The sequence below is a fragment of the Sorex araneus genome, chromosome 4 (assembly GCF_027595985.1).
Source record: "Sorex araneus isolate mSorAra2 chromosome 4, mSorAra2.pri, whole genome shotgun sequence".
NCBI lineage: Eukaryota > Metazoa > Chordata > Mammalia > Eulipotyphla > Soricidae > Sorex > Sorex araneus.
The window spans coordinates 42,183,630-42,196,500 of NC_073305.1; the positions used below are offsets into that span (position 1 = coordinate 42,183,630).

General features: G+C 53.2%; 1 protein-coding gene across 2 annotated transcripts in view; it reads right to left on the bottom strand.

Annotated features, from left to right (window-relative positions):
- The window catches only part of ZDHHC3 (zinc finger DHHC-type palmitoyltransferase 3), a 53,661-nt gene that overhangs the window by 22,631 nt on the left and 18,159 nt on the right, over positions 1-12,871 (bottom strand). For both annotated transcript variants that reach the window (XM_055136316.1, XM_004614530.2), the window contains exon 3: positions 1,002-1,126. In XM_055136316.1, the coding sequence (XP_054992291.1) occupies positions 1,002-1,126 (125 nt within the window). The remainder of the gene's footprint in view (positions 1-1,001; positions 1,127-12,871) is intronic.

Here is a 12,871-nt window from a genome sequence, read left to right on the forward strand (position 1 = left end):
TCCTGATGGCATTCATGGTGGAAGTGGGTACTGGTTTAGTGTGTGTGTGTGTGTGTGTGTGTGTTTGTGTGTGTGTGTGTGTGTGTGTGAGCGAGACAGAGTGTACAGTGTCCGTGAAAGCATGTGGCTGTATTACAGAGTTAGAGTGCATGTGTACAGAAGAGTGTGTTGTGTCTGTGAGTATGTGACTGTGTGAGACCATGTGCATTGTATGCCTGAGAGTATGTGAGTGTATGGGAAAGAGTGACTATCTAGGAAAATGAGAATGAATGTTTCACTGTGTGTGGGTGTTTTAGAGTATGACAGTGTGTGTTATATGTGTGACAGCTGACGGTATGTGAGTGTGTATAAGTGTGTATAAGAATGTGAATGATAGCACAGCGGGGAGGGCATTTGCCTGGCAAGTGGCTGACCCAGGTTCGATTCCCAGCATCACATAGGGTCCCCCGAGCACCGCCAGGAGTAATTCCTGAGTGCAGAGCCAGGAGTATCCCCTGTGCATCACCGGGTGTGACCCAAAAAGCAAAAATAAATAAATAAATCAGCATTAAAAAAAAAAAAAGAAAAAACGAATGTGAATGAGAGTACATGGGAATGTGTACAAGTGTGAATGTTTCGAGTGTGACTGTGTGTGTGAATGTGACTGTGAGACAGTGTGTTGTGTGTGAGAGTGTGTATGAGTGTGAAAGTTTGAGTGTGACTGTGTATGACTGTGAGAGTATGCAGATGAGTGTTGACTGTGACAGCATGGATGAGACTGAATGAGTGTGTGACTGTAAAATGGTGTATTGTGTGAGTGTATGAAGTGTGAATGTGACTGTGTGTGAGGGAGTGTGTATGAGACTGAAAGTGGAATGTTTGAGAATGTGACTGTGTGAGAGAGAGAGAAAGTATATGAGTATGTGTGTGACTGTATGTGTGAGCGAGAGTGCTTGAGTATGAGAGTGTGAATGTTTGAGTGTGTGACTGTGTGTGTGTGAATGTGTTGGGCGCACAGGTACCTGCAGTGGTGGGCTCGGTCGGGCTTGATACTGCAGCATTTGGGACACTTGTACACCACCTGCCCGGGCTTCAGCTGTAAACTCTCGATGAATTCTTTCGTGGCATTTCCTTTGGGCACAGCTCCCTGTAAGAGAGAGAAAGGGTGTCAGGACTGGACTGCGCGTTCTCTCAGTCCTGACATTCCACATGGAGATGGTCATTTGGAAGCAACAACTACTCACACAGACAGGACATTCCCACGCTAACACCACGTGGACGCTGCGTTCAGACCTACACCAACACTGATGAATATTCACTGACAAAGCGTCTTTCTGAGAAGCCACAAGAATCCCTTGGTGGGTGTCCTATGACGAGCAGTTACACTGTCCCTGAGGATTCTGCTTTCGTCTCGCTGACCTTGTTTCCCTGAACCATCCTTTTCTACGTACAATGAGGATGTGGTGCACCTACTTTGGGGACCTACATTAAGTTTCCCACGAACAGAACTGGGGAGATGGCTCGAAAGGCTCATGCACATGCTTTGCGTGTGGGAGGCCTGGGTTTGAGACCTGATATTGCACACTCCCTGAGCATCACTGGGACCCACCACTCCTGAGGGCCCCTGCAGGGCCCCTGAGTACCACCAAGTACGCACCCCCATCCCCCACTCCCTACTGTTTCAGCCTTTGCAAGTTTTTGTTGGTGGACACTGTCTAGTCTTCTCGGATCAAAATCTGCAGCCCGAAATTTTCATGAGTTGTTTCAACTGGAATGAGGGTTTGTTTTGTTCTGTTTTAATCAGAAGCACTGCTACACAGGATTGGATTTTGTTCTTAGTGAGCCATGAGCCACTGTCCTGAGTTCTTCCACTGGTTCCTGGACCACACCTGCCCCGGGATGTACTCTCCTTCCTTCTGGGATGCCTGGAGTCCGGCAGCCCCGCGGAGCTGGCCACGTGCTCTGTGGCGGTGGGCTAGAGGCAGGCTGGTTGAGCGCCCGAGCCAAAGGAAGGAAGCCAGGCCGAGCCGGGGCCGAGCCGGGCCTCTAACTTGGCCTCACTCTCCTACTTGGTGCTCAGTGGACTTGTGGGTTCACTCCTGTCACTCGAACTCTAATGAAGTGCCCCCTGCAGCAGGTGCCCTGGCTTGTGGAAGCTGACAGCAGTTCTAAAAGATGGCAGAGCAGCAGCAAACTGCTCAGGAAGTTCAAGCAGCACAGCGGAAGGGCTGTCCCCGGGCGGGGCGGATGGCCGGGGCAGGGGCTGCTCTTCAGGAGAGCCCAGAGCTATTGGGCACGCAGGGCTCCAGAAGGTGGCCCAGGAAGGAATGAAGACGAGAGTAAGGAGAAGGGGAGCGGGGACACAGAGACCCAAACACGGGGTGCGGGAGTGAAGGGACCATGGTGGGTGGGGCAGGGAGAGCAGCCAGGGCCCAGGCCTTCCCTTGCTGGCAGTCAACCTGGTCTGATGCTAGATAGCGCATGACTGTTTTTCCAACAGCAGAAACCTGTCTACCTCTCCACTCACAGCTCTTGCAGCCGCAGCTCAGACCAAGGTGTGGGAATGGCGCCTTCCTGGCCATATTCCAGGGGGTGGGGCTGGACCACGCCAGCTACCACCCCCTGCCCCACAGGCCCTTGGGTCACCATCTCTGCTTCAGGCATCTGCATTTTAATTTTTTGCTTTTGTTTGGGGCCACACGTAGGGACGCTTAGGGATCACTCCTGGCAGACTTGGGGGACCACATGTGGCACAAGGGGAACAAATACGGGTTGGCCACGTGCACGGCAAGCACCCTACCCTCTGGACTACTGGTTCGGTCCTGAGACACCTACATTTTTAAAAGGTTTTGGGGCAGGGCTGACAGTATGAAACCAGAAACCCCGTGACTGTGTCTGCCTTATTCCGGGCTAGAGTTCAGGGACAGGAGATCAAGCAGTTTTTCCAGCAAAGAGGTGACAGGAGTGAAAACAAGCAGTGCTCAAGAAGGGAACGCAGGAGGCCAGCATGGGGCACGGCTTCCACACAAGAACCAGGCCTGCTAACGGGCCCGCTCACAGCGACGGGAGGGACCCTGTCCCCAGCACCCCGAGGCCTCTGTGGCAGGTTTACATGACACCATCAGTGCCACTACTGGAGCTGAGTGGGCCCTGGGTACTGCCTGGGGCCCCTACCCCGAGCAAGAGCGCTAATGTGACATTTGAACCACACCCAGACTGCAGTGGCAGTGAGCACTGGTGGGGATTACAAACTGGGAGTGTCGGAGCCAAGAGAGCACCCCTGGTCTCCTGTAGAGGAGCCCTGAAATTTTTATTTTTTGGTGGGGGGGGCACACTACAGTGCTCAAGGCTTAGTCTTGGCTCTGTGCTCAGGGTTCACCCCTGGCGGTGCTCAGGGGGACCCAGTGGAAAGCTGGGGACTGAATTTGGGTCAGTTGTGTGAAAGGTGAGCACATGACCCTCTGCACTGTCACTCTGGCCTGGTGTGTGGCACCATCAGACGCCCGTCACATGCCCATAACCACAGTCTGGGAACAAAGCAGCGTGGCATGTAATTAACGAGACACGGGCATCTGGGAGGCCACAAATTCTCAATTCCAAAAGGACAAAGGAGCACGGGACCTGTTAATGGGGTTTGGGCGGCAGGACCCCACCTTTACCTTGACACCCCCCCCCCGCCACACACACACACACACACACACACACACACACACACACACACACACACACACACACACACACACACACACACACACCCGTACTGTGCATCAGATACTAAACCGAGATGAGCCTTTGGGAGGTCTGGGAGGCTCTGGGTCGTCTTTCTGGCCCAGACAGGCTTTCCCATCACCTTAAGTCCCGTGTGCGTGTCTGTGTGTTACCCTCACACAATCTACCTGAGTCTCCCAACACTCCTGCTCCCGTTGTCACCCTCCAGCCACCCGCCCTCCGTGAAGGGGACATGCTGGCTCTCCCATCGGGGCCTCCAGAGAGGCCTGGCAGGCAGGAACAGACCGAGCACAAAAGTTCACTGGACCGACCAGGATCTTTCCTATAAAAGAGTAATTCTGGGAGGGGAAAGTGACTGAAGAAAAAAGAGGGATCAGGGACGCACGTGCCAGGGAGCTGCGGTTTTGTCTTTTGCTGAGAAGATGACTCATGGGGGGCAGAGATTCCAGCTATGGAGCCCACAAAGGCAGCCAGTGAACTCTCTCCTTGAAGTTGTTGCTGCGCCAAGCGCCGTGTGGAGCTTGGAGAGGCGCGGGGGGCGCAGACCTCCAAAAGCTGGGGGAAAGATGAAGGCATGAGAACCACGGAGGGCTCACAAAGGCTGGGTGAGGTGGGCTCAGACGGAGGGCGAGGCTGGCAGGAAGAGTGCCTGGAGGGGCAGTGGCCTGGCTCAGGGTTTGTGGGTGAACTGAGAGATGTGGGCGGAGCTGGAGAGCAAATCCAAGCCCCAACAACTCTGGAAACAACTCTCGCAGTGCCAGCAAGGCCGTGGGCTTCCTTTCCTCCCGGCCCGCTATCTACCCCCAGCCTCTCCCTTCTGGCCTGCTCGCTCTCGGCCCTCTCCTCGGCCTTGGTGAGGACTGACCGGCTCTGGAAATGGGCAGTACGGGGTGGGCTGTCCACAGGCATGGGGCAACACCATGCTTCCCTGCGGGTGTGTCTGGGGTGATGGGCCGAGGGCTCAGGAGGAGCCAGGAACCTCCGTGAACTCACTAAGCTCTGTGCTCACTCATGTGAGTGAGATATGGGAGGCCAGAAAGACAATTCTTTTCTTATCCTTGCTTTTGGGCCATACCCAGAGGTGCTCAGGGCTGACTCTTGGCTTTGTGCTCAGGAATTTACTCCAGGTGGGGTTTGGAGACCATATGGGGTGCTGGGGATTGAAACTGGGTCAGCCACGTGCAAGGCAAGTGTTCACCCCCCTGTACAATTTCTCTAGCTCTCAAGAAGACAATTCTTTTTTTTTTTTTTTTTGAGTGCCACCCAAGGATGCTCAGGGGTTATCCTGGCTCTGCATTCAGGAGTTGCTCCTAGCAGTGCTTGGGGGATCATACGGGCTGCTGGGAACTGAACCTGGGTTGGCTGCATGGAAGGCAAACACCCTATCCACTGTACTATCATTCTGGCCAAGAAGACAAGTCTTTTTTTTTTTTTTTCCTTTTTGGGTCACGCCCAGCCATGCTTAGGAGTTACTCCTGGCTCTGGAGTCAGGAATTACTCCTGGCAGTGCTTGGGGGACCAAATTGGATGCTGGGAATCAAACCAGGGTCGGCCGCGTGCAAGGCAAATGCCCTACCTGCTGCACTACGGCTCCAGTCCCAAGAAGAAAATTCTTAAAGCACGGATCTACCCGGCACACAGGCATGTGGGCACCAAGAAGCTGAAGACCATAATACCTGACTCCGGAAACACTATCCCTGCGGTGGTAAGTGGCCACATCCAGGGCCTGAGAGGGGAAGGAGTTGAGAGTGGCTTGGAGAGTACAAAACCAGATTTGGAACATTCCTTGTGGAGCTGAGGGGTGCACAGGGTACCCTTCATGCTCCTTCAGTCGCCTGAAGTGGGGCCGGAGAGAATGCCCACCACAGGGCAGGGGCATGTGATTCAGCTGGGGAAGGCCTGGGTTTGATGCCTAGAACCACACTACACCAATGGGTGTAGCTCCCAAACCAACGTTAAGTACACACATACGTAAAATTGCCCAGAGTCTTTGTTTTCCTAAAGGTTATAGAAATAAAGAAAAACACTCAGGTCTGCAAAATTCAGATGCCATGAGAGAAAATTTAAAAGCAAACAATCATTGGTAGGCGGACCATAGGGCAAACCATGAAAAGTGCCCAGCTGACGTGGGGAACAGCAACAAAGGACTCTTATCACAGGAAAGCAGAATTCCCATCAGTGTGGACTCTGCTTTGGAAAGGTCTGGCACACAGACGGAGAGGCGAAGTACCCTCTTTCTTGAGTCAAAACCACTAACATTCACATGACTGTAACCATGTTACAGAAACTACAATTAAAGGTAAAAGGAAAAAAGGGGGGCAGGAGGAAAGAGAGTGTAGGGGCAGGGTTTCTGCCTTGTATTTGCATATGGCCAGTCCCAGTCAACCCCCCGGCCCTGGTACCATGTGGTCCTCCAGGATCTGTGCACATCCCTGAGCACAGAACCAGGAGTAAGCACAGAACCAGGAGTAAGCCCTGAGCACTGCCAGGCATGGCCCCAAAACAACCCAAAGAAATGTTCACACTGAAATATACCTTTCCCCCTGGAGTAAATTCTATTCCAGAGTGGGGAGGTTCCACCGACAGTTCCCCTTGGTGACTGGCCTCAGGGTCGGCATTCTCCTTCACTCCTACTTCAAGCCTGCTGCAGAGGAAATAGGCTGCTGGGGTATCTCCTTTGCAATTCCACATCCCCTTGGGAGCTTGGGGACCTGCCACCTGGCAGGGGTCCTAGTAAATTCTGGCCCCTGGGAGCCCAACTATTTTCAATTTTTTTGCTTTTTTGGGGTCACATCTGGTGATGCTCAGGGGTTACTCCTGACTCTGCACTCAGGAGTTACTCCTGGTGGTGCTTGGGGGACCATATGGGATGCTGGGGATTGAACCTGGGTCTGCTGCGTGCCAGGCAAACGTCCTATCCGCTGTACTAACGCTCCGGCCAGGAGCCCATCCTATTCCCTAAGAGCATTTCCAAGATCTAGCTCAGCCCTACCTTCACATGAAGCCTCTAGCAGTCACATGCATTTGCCTTCTCTGCTCACCCCTCTGCTCTGCATTCTCTGGCACCCAGCCCCTCCACACCTGGAAACTAACTGCTCTCACAAAGGCAAGGGCCAAACTCGAAGGTGGACTGCAAGAATCCAAGAAACTTCTGGAAACACAGATCCTGGGACGAGGACCCCACGGGCCCCACATGTCTTCTCCCTGTCCTTGGGGAGCTACTTCAGATCCCAGGGATGCCTGCTGTGGCCCCTGCCTCTGGCCCTCTCCTGTTCTGGAAACTGGGGCTCCTCAGACTTCCTCCCTCCTCACTACTCTCTTCCCCTGGACACCCTCAACCCCAAGTGCCAATGCATGCAGACCTCTTTTGGAGTTGGGCAGGGTTTTTACTGAGTTGGTCAAAAGTCAGTAAAATAGGAGCTGGAGCGATAGCACAGTGGGTAGGGCATTTGTCTTGCACGTGGCCGACCCGGGTTCCATCCCCGGCATCCCAAATGGTACCCCGAGCACCGCCAGAAGTAATTCCTGAGTGCACGAGCCGGGAGTAACCCCTCTGTGCATCGCTGGGTGTGACCCAAAAAGAAAAAAGAAGTCAGTGAAACAAAAATCAAACTTAGCTTCCAAAAGTCAACACACACACACACACACACACACACACACACACACACACACACACACACACACACACACACACACACACACACCCCTCACTGCATTTTCCCCAAATGATTTCTCCTCCTCTTCTTCCTCTTCTGGGATTAAAAACCCAAGAGTCACCCCCTAGCTCTTCTTTCTCCCTACCACCTCACCTACTCTACCAATGAGTTTAGCCCCCAATTGTGCCACCCACTCCACAGTCTACTTTTGACCCGCATTCTACTTCTGGGTTACTGTACCCAAATCAGAGATCGCCTTCCCTGTCTTCTTCCTAAGGCCGCAGGCCACACCAAAGACAGAGCCCTTCACAGCTATTTGTCCTAGAACACCTATTATCTAATTACACATGGATCTCTCCTCTAAAATTCCCGGGGCCAGTCTTTCAACTTGTAGCACCTTGAACTGCCCAGGGTTTGGCAAGGTGCATGCAGTCAATAAACCCAGGCTGAATAATGATGATGCAACAGACATTTATTAAGTGCTTACATCCAGGCACAGCTCCAAGTGCTTTGCTGGGCTGTCAGTTGACTCTGACAATAGGCCTATGCAGCAGAGACAATACTCCTCACTTTACAGATGAGGTAACGGAAGCAGAGAGATAATTTCCCAAGGTCAGGTGCCTAATGAGTTCCAGACACGGGATTCAGACCCAATCAAATTATAGGACTTGCGACCCTGTCTGGAGAACACTTACATATTTATCAGATAAGTGATGTGAGGAGCCTTAAAAAAATGGAACAAACCAAAAATCACTGAAAACGCTTTGGGGGGCAGGGAGACAGCTCAAAGAGCTGGGGCACATGTTGTACATGTGGGAACCCTGGGCTGGACTCCTGGTACTGCTGTGATGTGCCCCCATCCTCAGCCCCCCACACCCAGAATCAGTATCTGCAAACAAAATTGCTTTGATGCTGTAGAGTTGGACTGGAGCAACAGCACAGTGGGTAGGGCATTTGCCTTGCACGCAGCCGACCTGGGTTCGATTCCTCCATCCCTCTCAGAGAGACCAGCAAGCTACCAAGAATATCCCACCTGCACGGCAGAGCCTGGCAAGCTACCCGTGGCGTATTCGATATGCCAAAAACAGTAATAACAAGTCTCACAATAGAGACATTACTGGTGCCTGCTCGAAAAAAAAAATTCATGAACACAGTACTACAGTGCTACAGTGCCATAAAGTTATTCTCCTGTTCAAGCCAACCCCGATACTAACATTAAGACTGAGACAGGGGCTGGAGCGATAGCACAGTGGGTAGGGCGTTTGCCTTGCACACGGCTGACCTGGGTTCAATCCTTGGCATCCCATATGGTCCTCCAAACACCGCCAGGAGTAATTCCTGAATGCAAAGCCAGGAGTAACCCCTGAGCATCGCTGGGTGTGACCCAAAAAGCAAAAAAAAAAAAGACTGAGATAGCTGCAGGTATGTGGGTAAGTACCGAGGACAATACAACACGTACAAGCATCACTGCAGGGTGAAGCCCTGGAGGCACCCCAATCCTTTCCCTGAGCTACCCAAGAGCCTGAGCAGCACCGTCTGCTTGGGTCATCGGGTCCTATCACTGAGCGCTGGCCTAGTTGGCTACGTGTTGCCAGAGTGGCCTCGGGGACCCCCAGAACACCATCTGGGGACCCCACCTTCCCACAAAAGACAAGGTGGTGAAACCAGAAGGGAGAAGGGAGGAGGATGCATCAGCAAGTAAGGGTCCTGAGCCCAGACCATCTTCAAGAGGTGGCTTCGGACCCTGGAACTCCCCTGATCTGGAGTGTTTTGGGGACTCAAGGCTCCCTGGAGGAGATTCTCCCCACCCCACAGGGGCACTGGGAGGCAAAGCCGGGAAGCAGGCCGGGCCCCTCCCTCCCTTTCTCTCTCCTGCAGGAAGGACTCCACCGGAGGTCCACTGACCATTCGCTGCAGAGCTGGGAGTCCAGGGCTGAGAAAGGCCAGAAAGCTGTGCTGGTTACAATGGTTCTGATCATATATTTGGATACAAGATTTCAAAGCTAAGCAGTAAAGTAACTGAAAAAAGACTTCTTTTTTTTGTTTTCTTAACTAGCAGTACTAACAAATAGAGAAAGAATACACATTGTATAACTGTTACACACTGTTTATAAACCTATGATGCAAGTGTTTTTGAAAAAAAAAAAAATGGTAGGCGATACAAATGTTATAATCTTACCGGGAAACTCCTTGGAACCCTGCAGAGATGCTTTCTAAAAACAGTCTCCCCCCTGTAGTGCTAATGAAGCTCCCACACAGATGGGCTGGCACTCCGAGGGGGGGCTCCTACCTCTGCCCCCCAGAAATCCCTGGTGCCCCAGGGGTTCCCGCCTTTGCAGCTGCGCCTCACCCCAGGGTGAACTCCCACGCGAATGCCAAGGCTGAGCCTTTCTTCCCTGTGGGGCACCCACTTCCCTGCATCCTTCCCTGCATCACTTTGGATTTCTCCTAAAATCCAAAGACCACCACTCTCTGCTCTAATAGGGATGTGCCCCTCCCTGGTTCTCTGCCGCCCCCCAGGCATCTCTGCTCAAGTGTATTAAAAAGTGTATTAAAAAAAAAAAAAAAGTGTAGCCAGAATAGAAGTGCTGGCTTCTCCAAAACCGTCCTTCCCGGGTTTGTCCCTTCAATCAAGAGCACCGGCAAGGGGACTGGAGTGATAGCACAGCAGGTAGGGTGTTTGCCTTGCACATGGCCAACCTGGTTCGATTCCCAGCATCCCATGTGATCCTCCCAGCACCGAGCACCACCTGAAGTGATTCCTGAGTGTAGAGCCAGGAGTGACCCCTGTGCATCGCCGGATGTGACCCAGAAAGCAAATTCTCTCTCTCTCTCTCTCTCTCTCTCTCTCTCTCTCTCTCTCTCTCTCTCTCTCTCTCTCTCTCTGTGCATCGCCGGATGTGACCCAGATGTGACCCAGAAAGCAAATTCTCTCTCTCTCTCTCTCTCTCTCTCTCTGTGCATCGCCGGATGTGACCCAGAAAGCAAATTCTCTCTCTCTCTCTCTCTCTCTCTCTCTCTCTCTCTCTCTAGCACTCCAGGGCTGGAGAGACGGCTCAATGTGTAAGGGCAGTTCACTTTGCATGTGGCAGGCCTATGTTCAGTCCCTGGCTCCCCATGACCTCCTGAACAATGCTGGGACTGATTCCTGAGCCTTGGAATAAGCTGTGGTGTGGCCCAAATAACCAGGGAAGGGGAGGGGTGGGGGAACAAAACCCAAAACTCAGATGCAAAACATACACTGCAAATAGTTTTTTGGGGGGCGGGACACAGCCGGGCCCCAGCCTGACGGCAGCTGCAGCAGCTCTCATCTCTGGTTGGGCTCACCCACCTCACCCCCCAGTCACAGCAAGCATGAAGCCTTTCTGCAAATCAGGCCTTTCTGCAAATCAGGCCTCTCCAATGGCTTCTCACTGCACTTGATGTAGGCAGGTAGGCAGGGAAAGGCCCTGGCAATGAAACTTAGGTCAACAAAACTTCTGGGAGGAAAATTCTAAGGATGATCCACCCCGTGGATACAGGAAACAGAGACCTGATAAGACCTTCAGCAGCAGACCCTGAGGAGATTGGACCCTTTCCCATGAAGTTCCTCAAACCCTTCAACCTCTCCCTTAATTACCAATTAATTTTTGTGATTCAGTCCATAGAAGACTCCAGAACATTCTAGACCAAGAGACTCCAGAACATTCTAGACCAAGACATCCCGAGAAGATACTCTATAAAAGCCACCTTGAACAAAGGAGGGGCACGCTTATGCTGCCCGAACTCTCTCTCTCTCTCTCTCTCTCTCTCTCTCTCTCTCTCTCTCTCTCTCTCTCTCTCTCTCTCTCTCTCTCTCCCCACACACACCTTCAAAAGCATTCCAAATAAAATCTATTTACTTCAGTGCTGTTCTACTCCTGAAATTCCTTTCTTCGAGGTGAGACAAGAACCCAATAACCCTGGGGGCCGGAGCGATGGTACAGCGGGTAGGGCGTTTGCCTTGTACGCGGCCGACCCGGGTTCGATCCCCGGCATCCCATATGGTCCCCCAAGCACTGCTAGGAGTAATTCCTGAGTGCAAAGCCAGGAGTAACCCCTGAGCATCGCTGGGTGTGACCCAAAAAGCAAAAAAAAAACAAAAAACAAAACAACCCAGTAACCCTGGGTCCCGGATGGCAGAAGTGGATATGAGAAAGTGACCGTCTTTCTCCTCCCCCCTCCACATGAGCCCCCCTCCCCCCCTGTGGGGCCCACCGACACCACACTGAGAATAAAGACCAAAGTTCCCACTAGGTTCTGCCAGTTCCGGCTTTGCAGCCGCCTCCTCCCATGCTGTGCAGTGCCTCTGTCCCGGCTCAGTCCTCCTGGCCTTCCCCCTGTTCCTCCAACATGCCAAGCAAGTAGCTGGAGGGCTCCGTGCACGCCACTCGGCTGGGGCCTCAGTGGCCCAAGCCCCTCCACCTCGCCAGCCCACATAGGCTGCACTGACAGCCGGCTTAGGCCTCACCTCCTCCATGCAGCCACCCTCCCTGGGCTGCCTTGGCCACTAGCCTCTATCACAAGGGCCAGTCTTCCTCATTGGCTCCGTCTGCTCCGGCAGGTGCCTGGAGCTGAGCAGGCTCTAAAATGTAAGTGGAGCAAAGTAATGTGCTATTCTTGCATCCATCACAGCAAGGGTGTAGTGAAGACGTCTGAGCGGGCCCTTGTCTGCCATGCACCTAGCCGCAGGGAAGCTCTCCTGTCCCCTGTGCTTTAGGGTGCCGGGGTTCTACCCATCTCCAGCCTTTCCTTCGGGTGATGAGGCTCAGGGTCCCACAGGGACTCAAAGGCAGGGCTGAGTGGCCTCTGTCCACTGGGGGGAGGGGGTGCGCTCTCCCTGGGTTCCTGCAGGGGGAGGGGTGCTGGCTGGACAGGCGTGGGCTCAGAGCTGCGTTGGGTAGCGCTGCGGAAGCTGCATCCCCCGGGATGGATGAACCATCCACCATCTGCACATACAGGAAGCGGCTGGCCCTGAGAGAAGGGAGGAGAAAGGCCCTCGGAGACGCCTTCCCTGGGGCTCACAACAGTGAGCCCTGTGGCCAGGATGCCAGCAGCATTGTTTTCCCTTTTCATTTAAATACACTCGGCCCACATACGGAGACAATTAAGCAGGGTGGGGTGGGGGGGTCTTCATCAAGTAACACACGCTCTCGTTTGGCCCCCATACGAGATAATGAACAGGCACGGAGGATTTAATGCCGGGGTACACGACATTCAATAGTCACTTGCACAGCTTGGTGGATTTCGCTAAGTCACCGGGCGGGATGCCACCGCTTTTCCCCAGAGTCACCGAGAGGGGCCTGCCGCGGCCTGAAACAGGCTTGTCCAGCTTTTCAGGAAAACGTGAGCCCAAACAAAGCGAAGGCCATTCCGTGCAGGTTCCTGGAATTGGATATGGCTTTAATTTCAGATCCACCTAGCTCTAGTCCTGGCCTCGCCAGGGCACCCCATCTGGACAGCCCCCTTGCCACCCTGGCCCGGCCCCA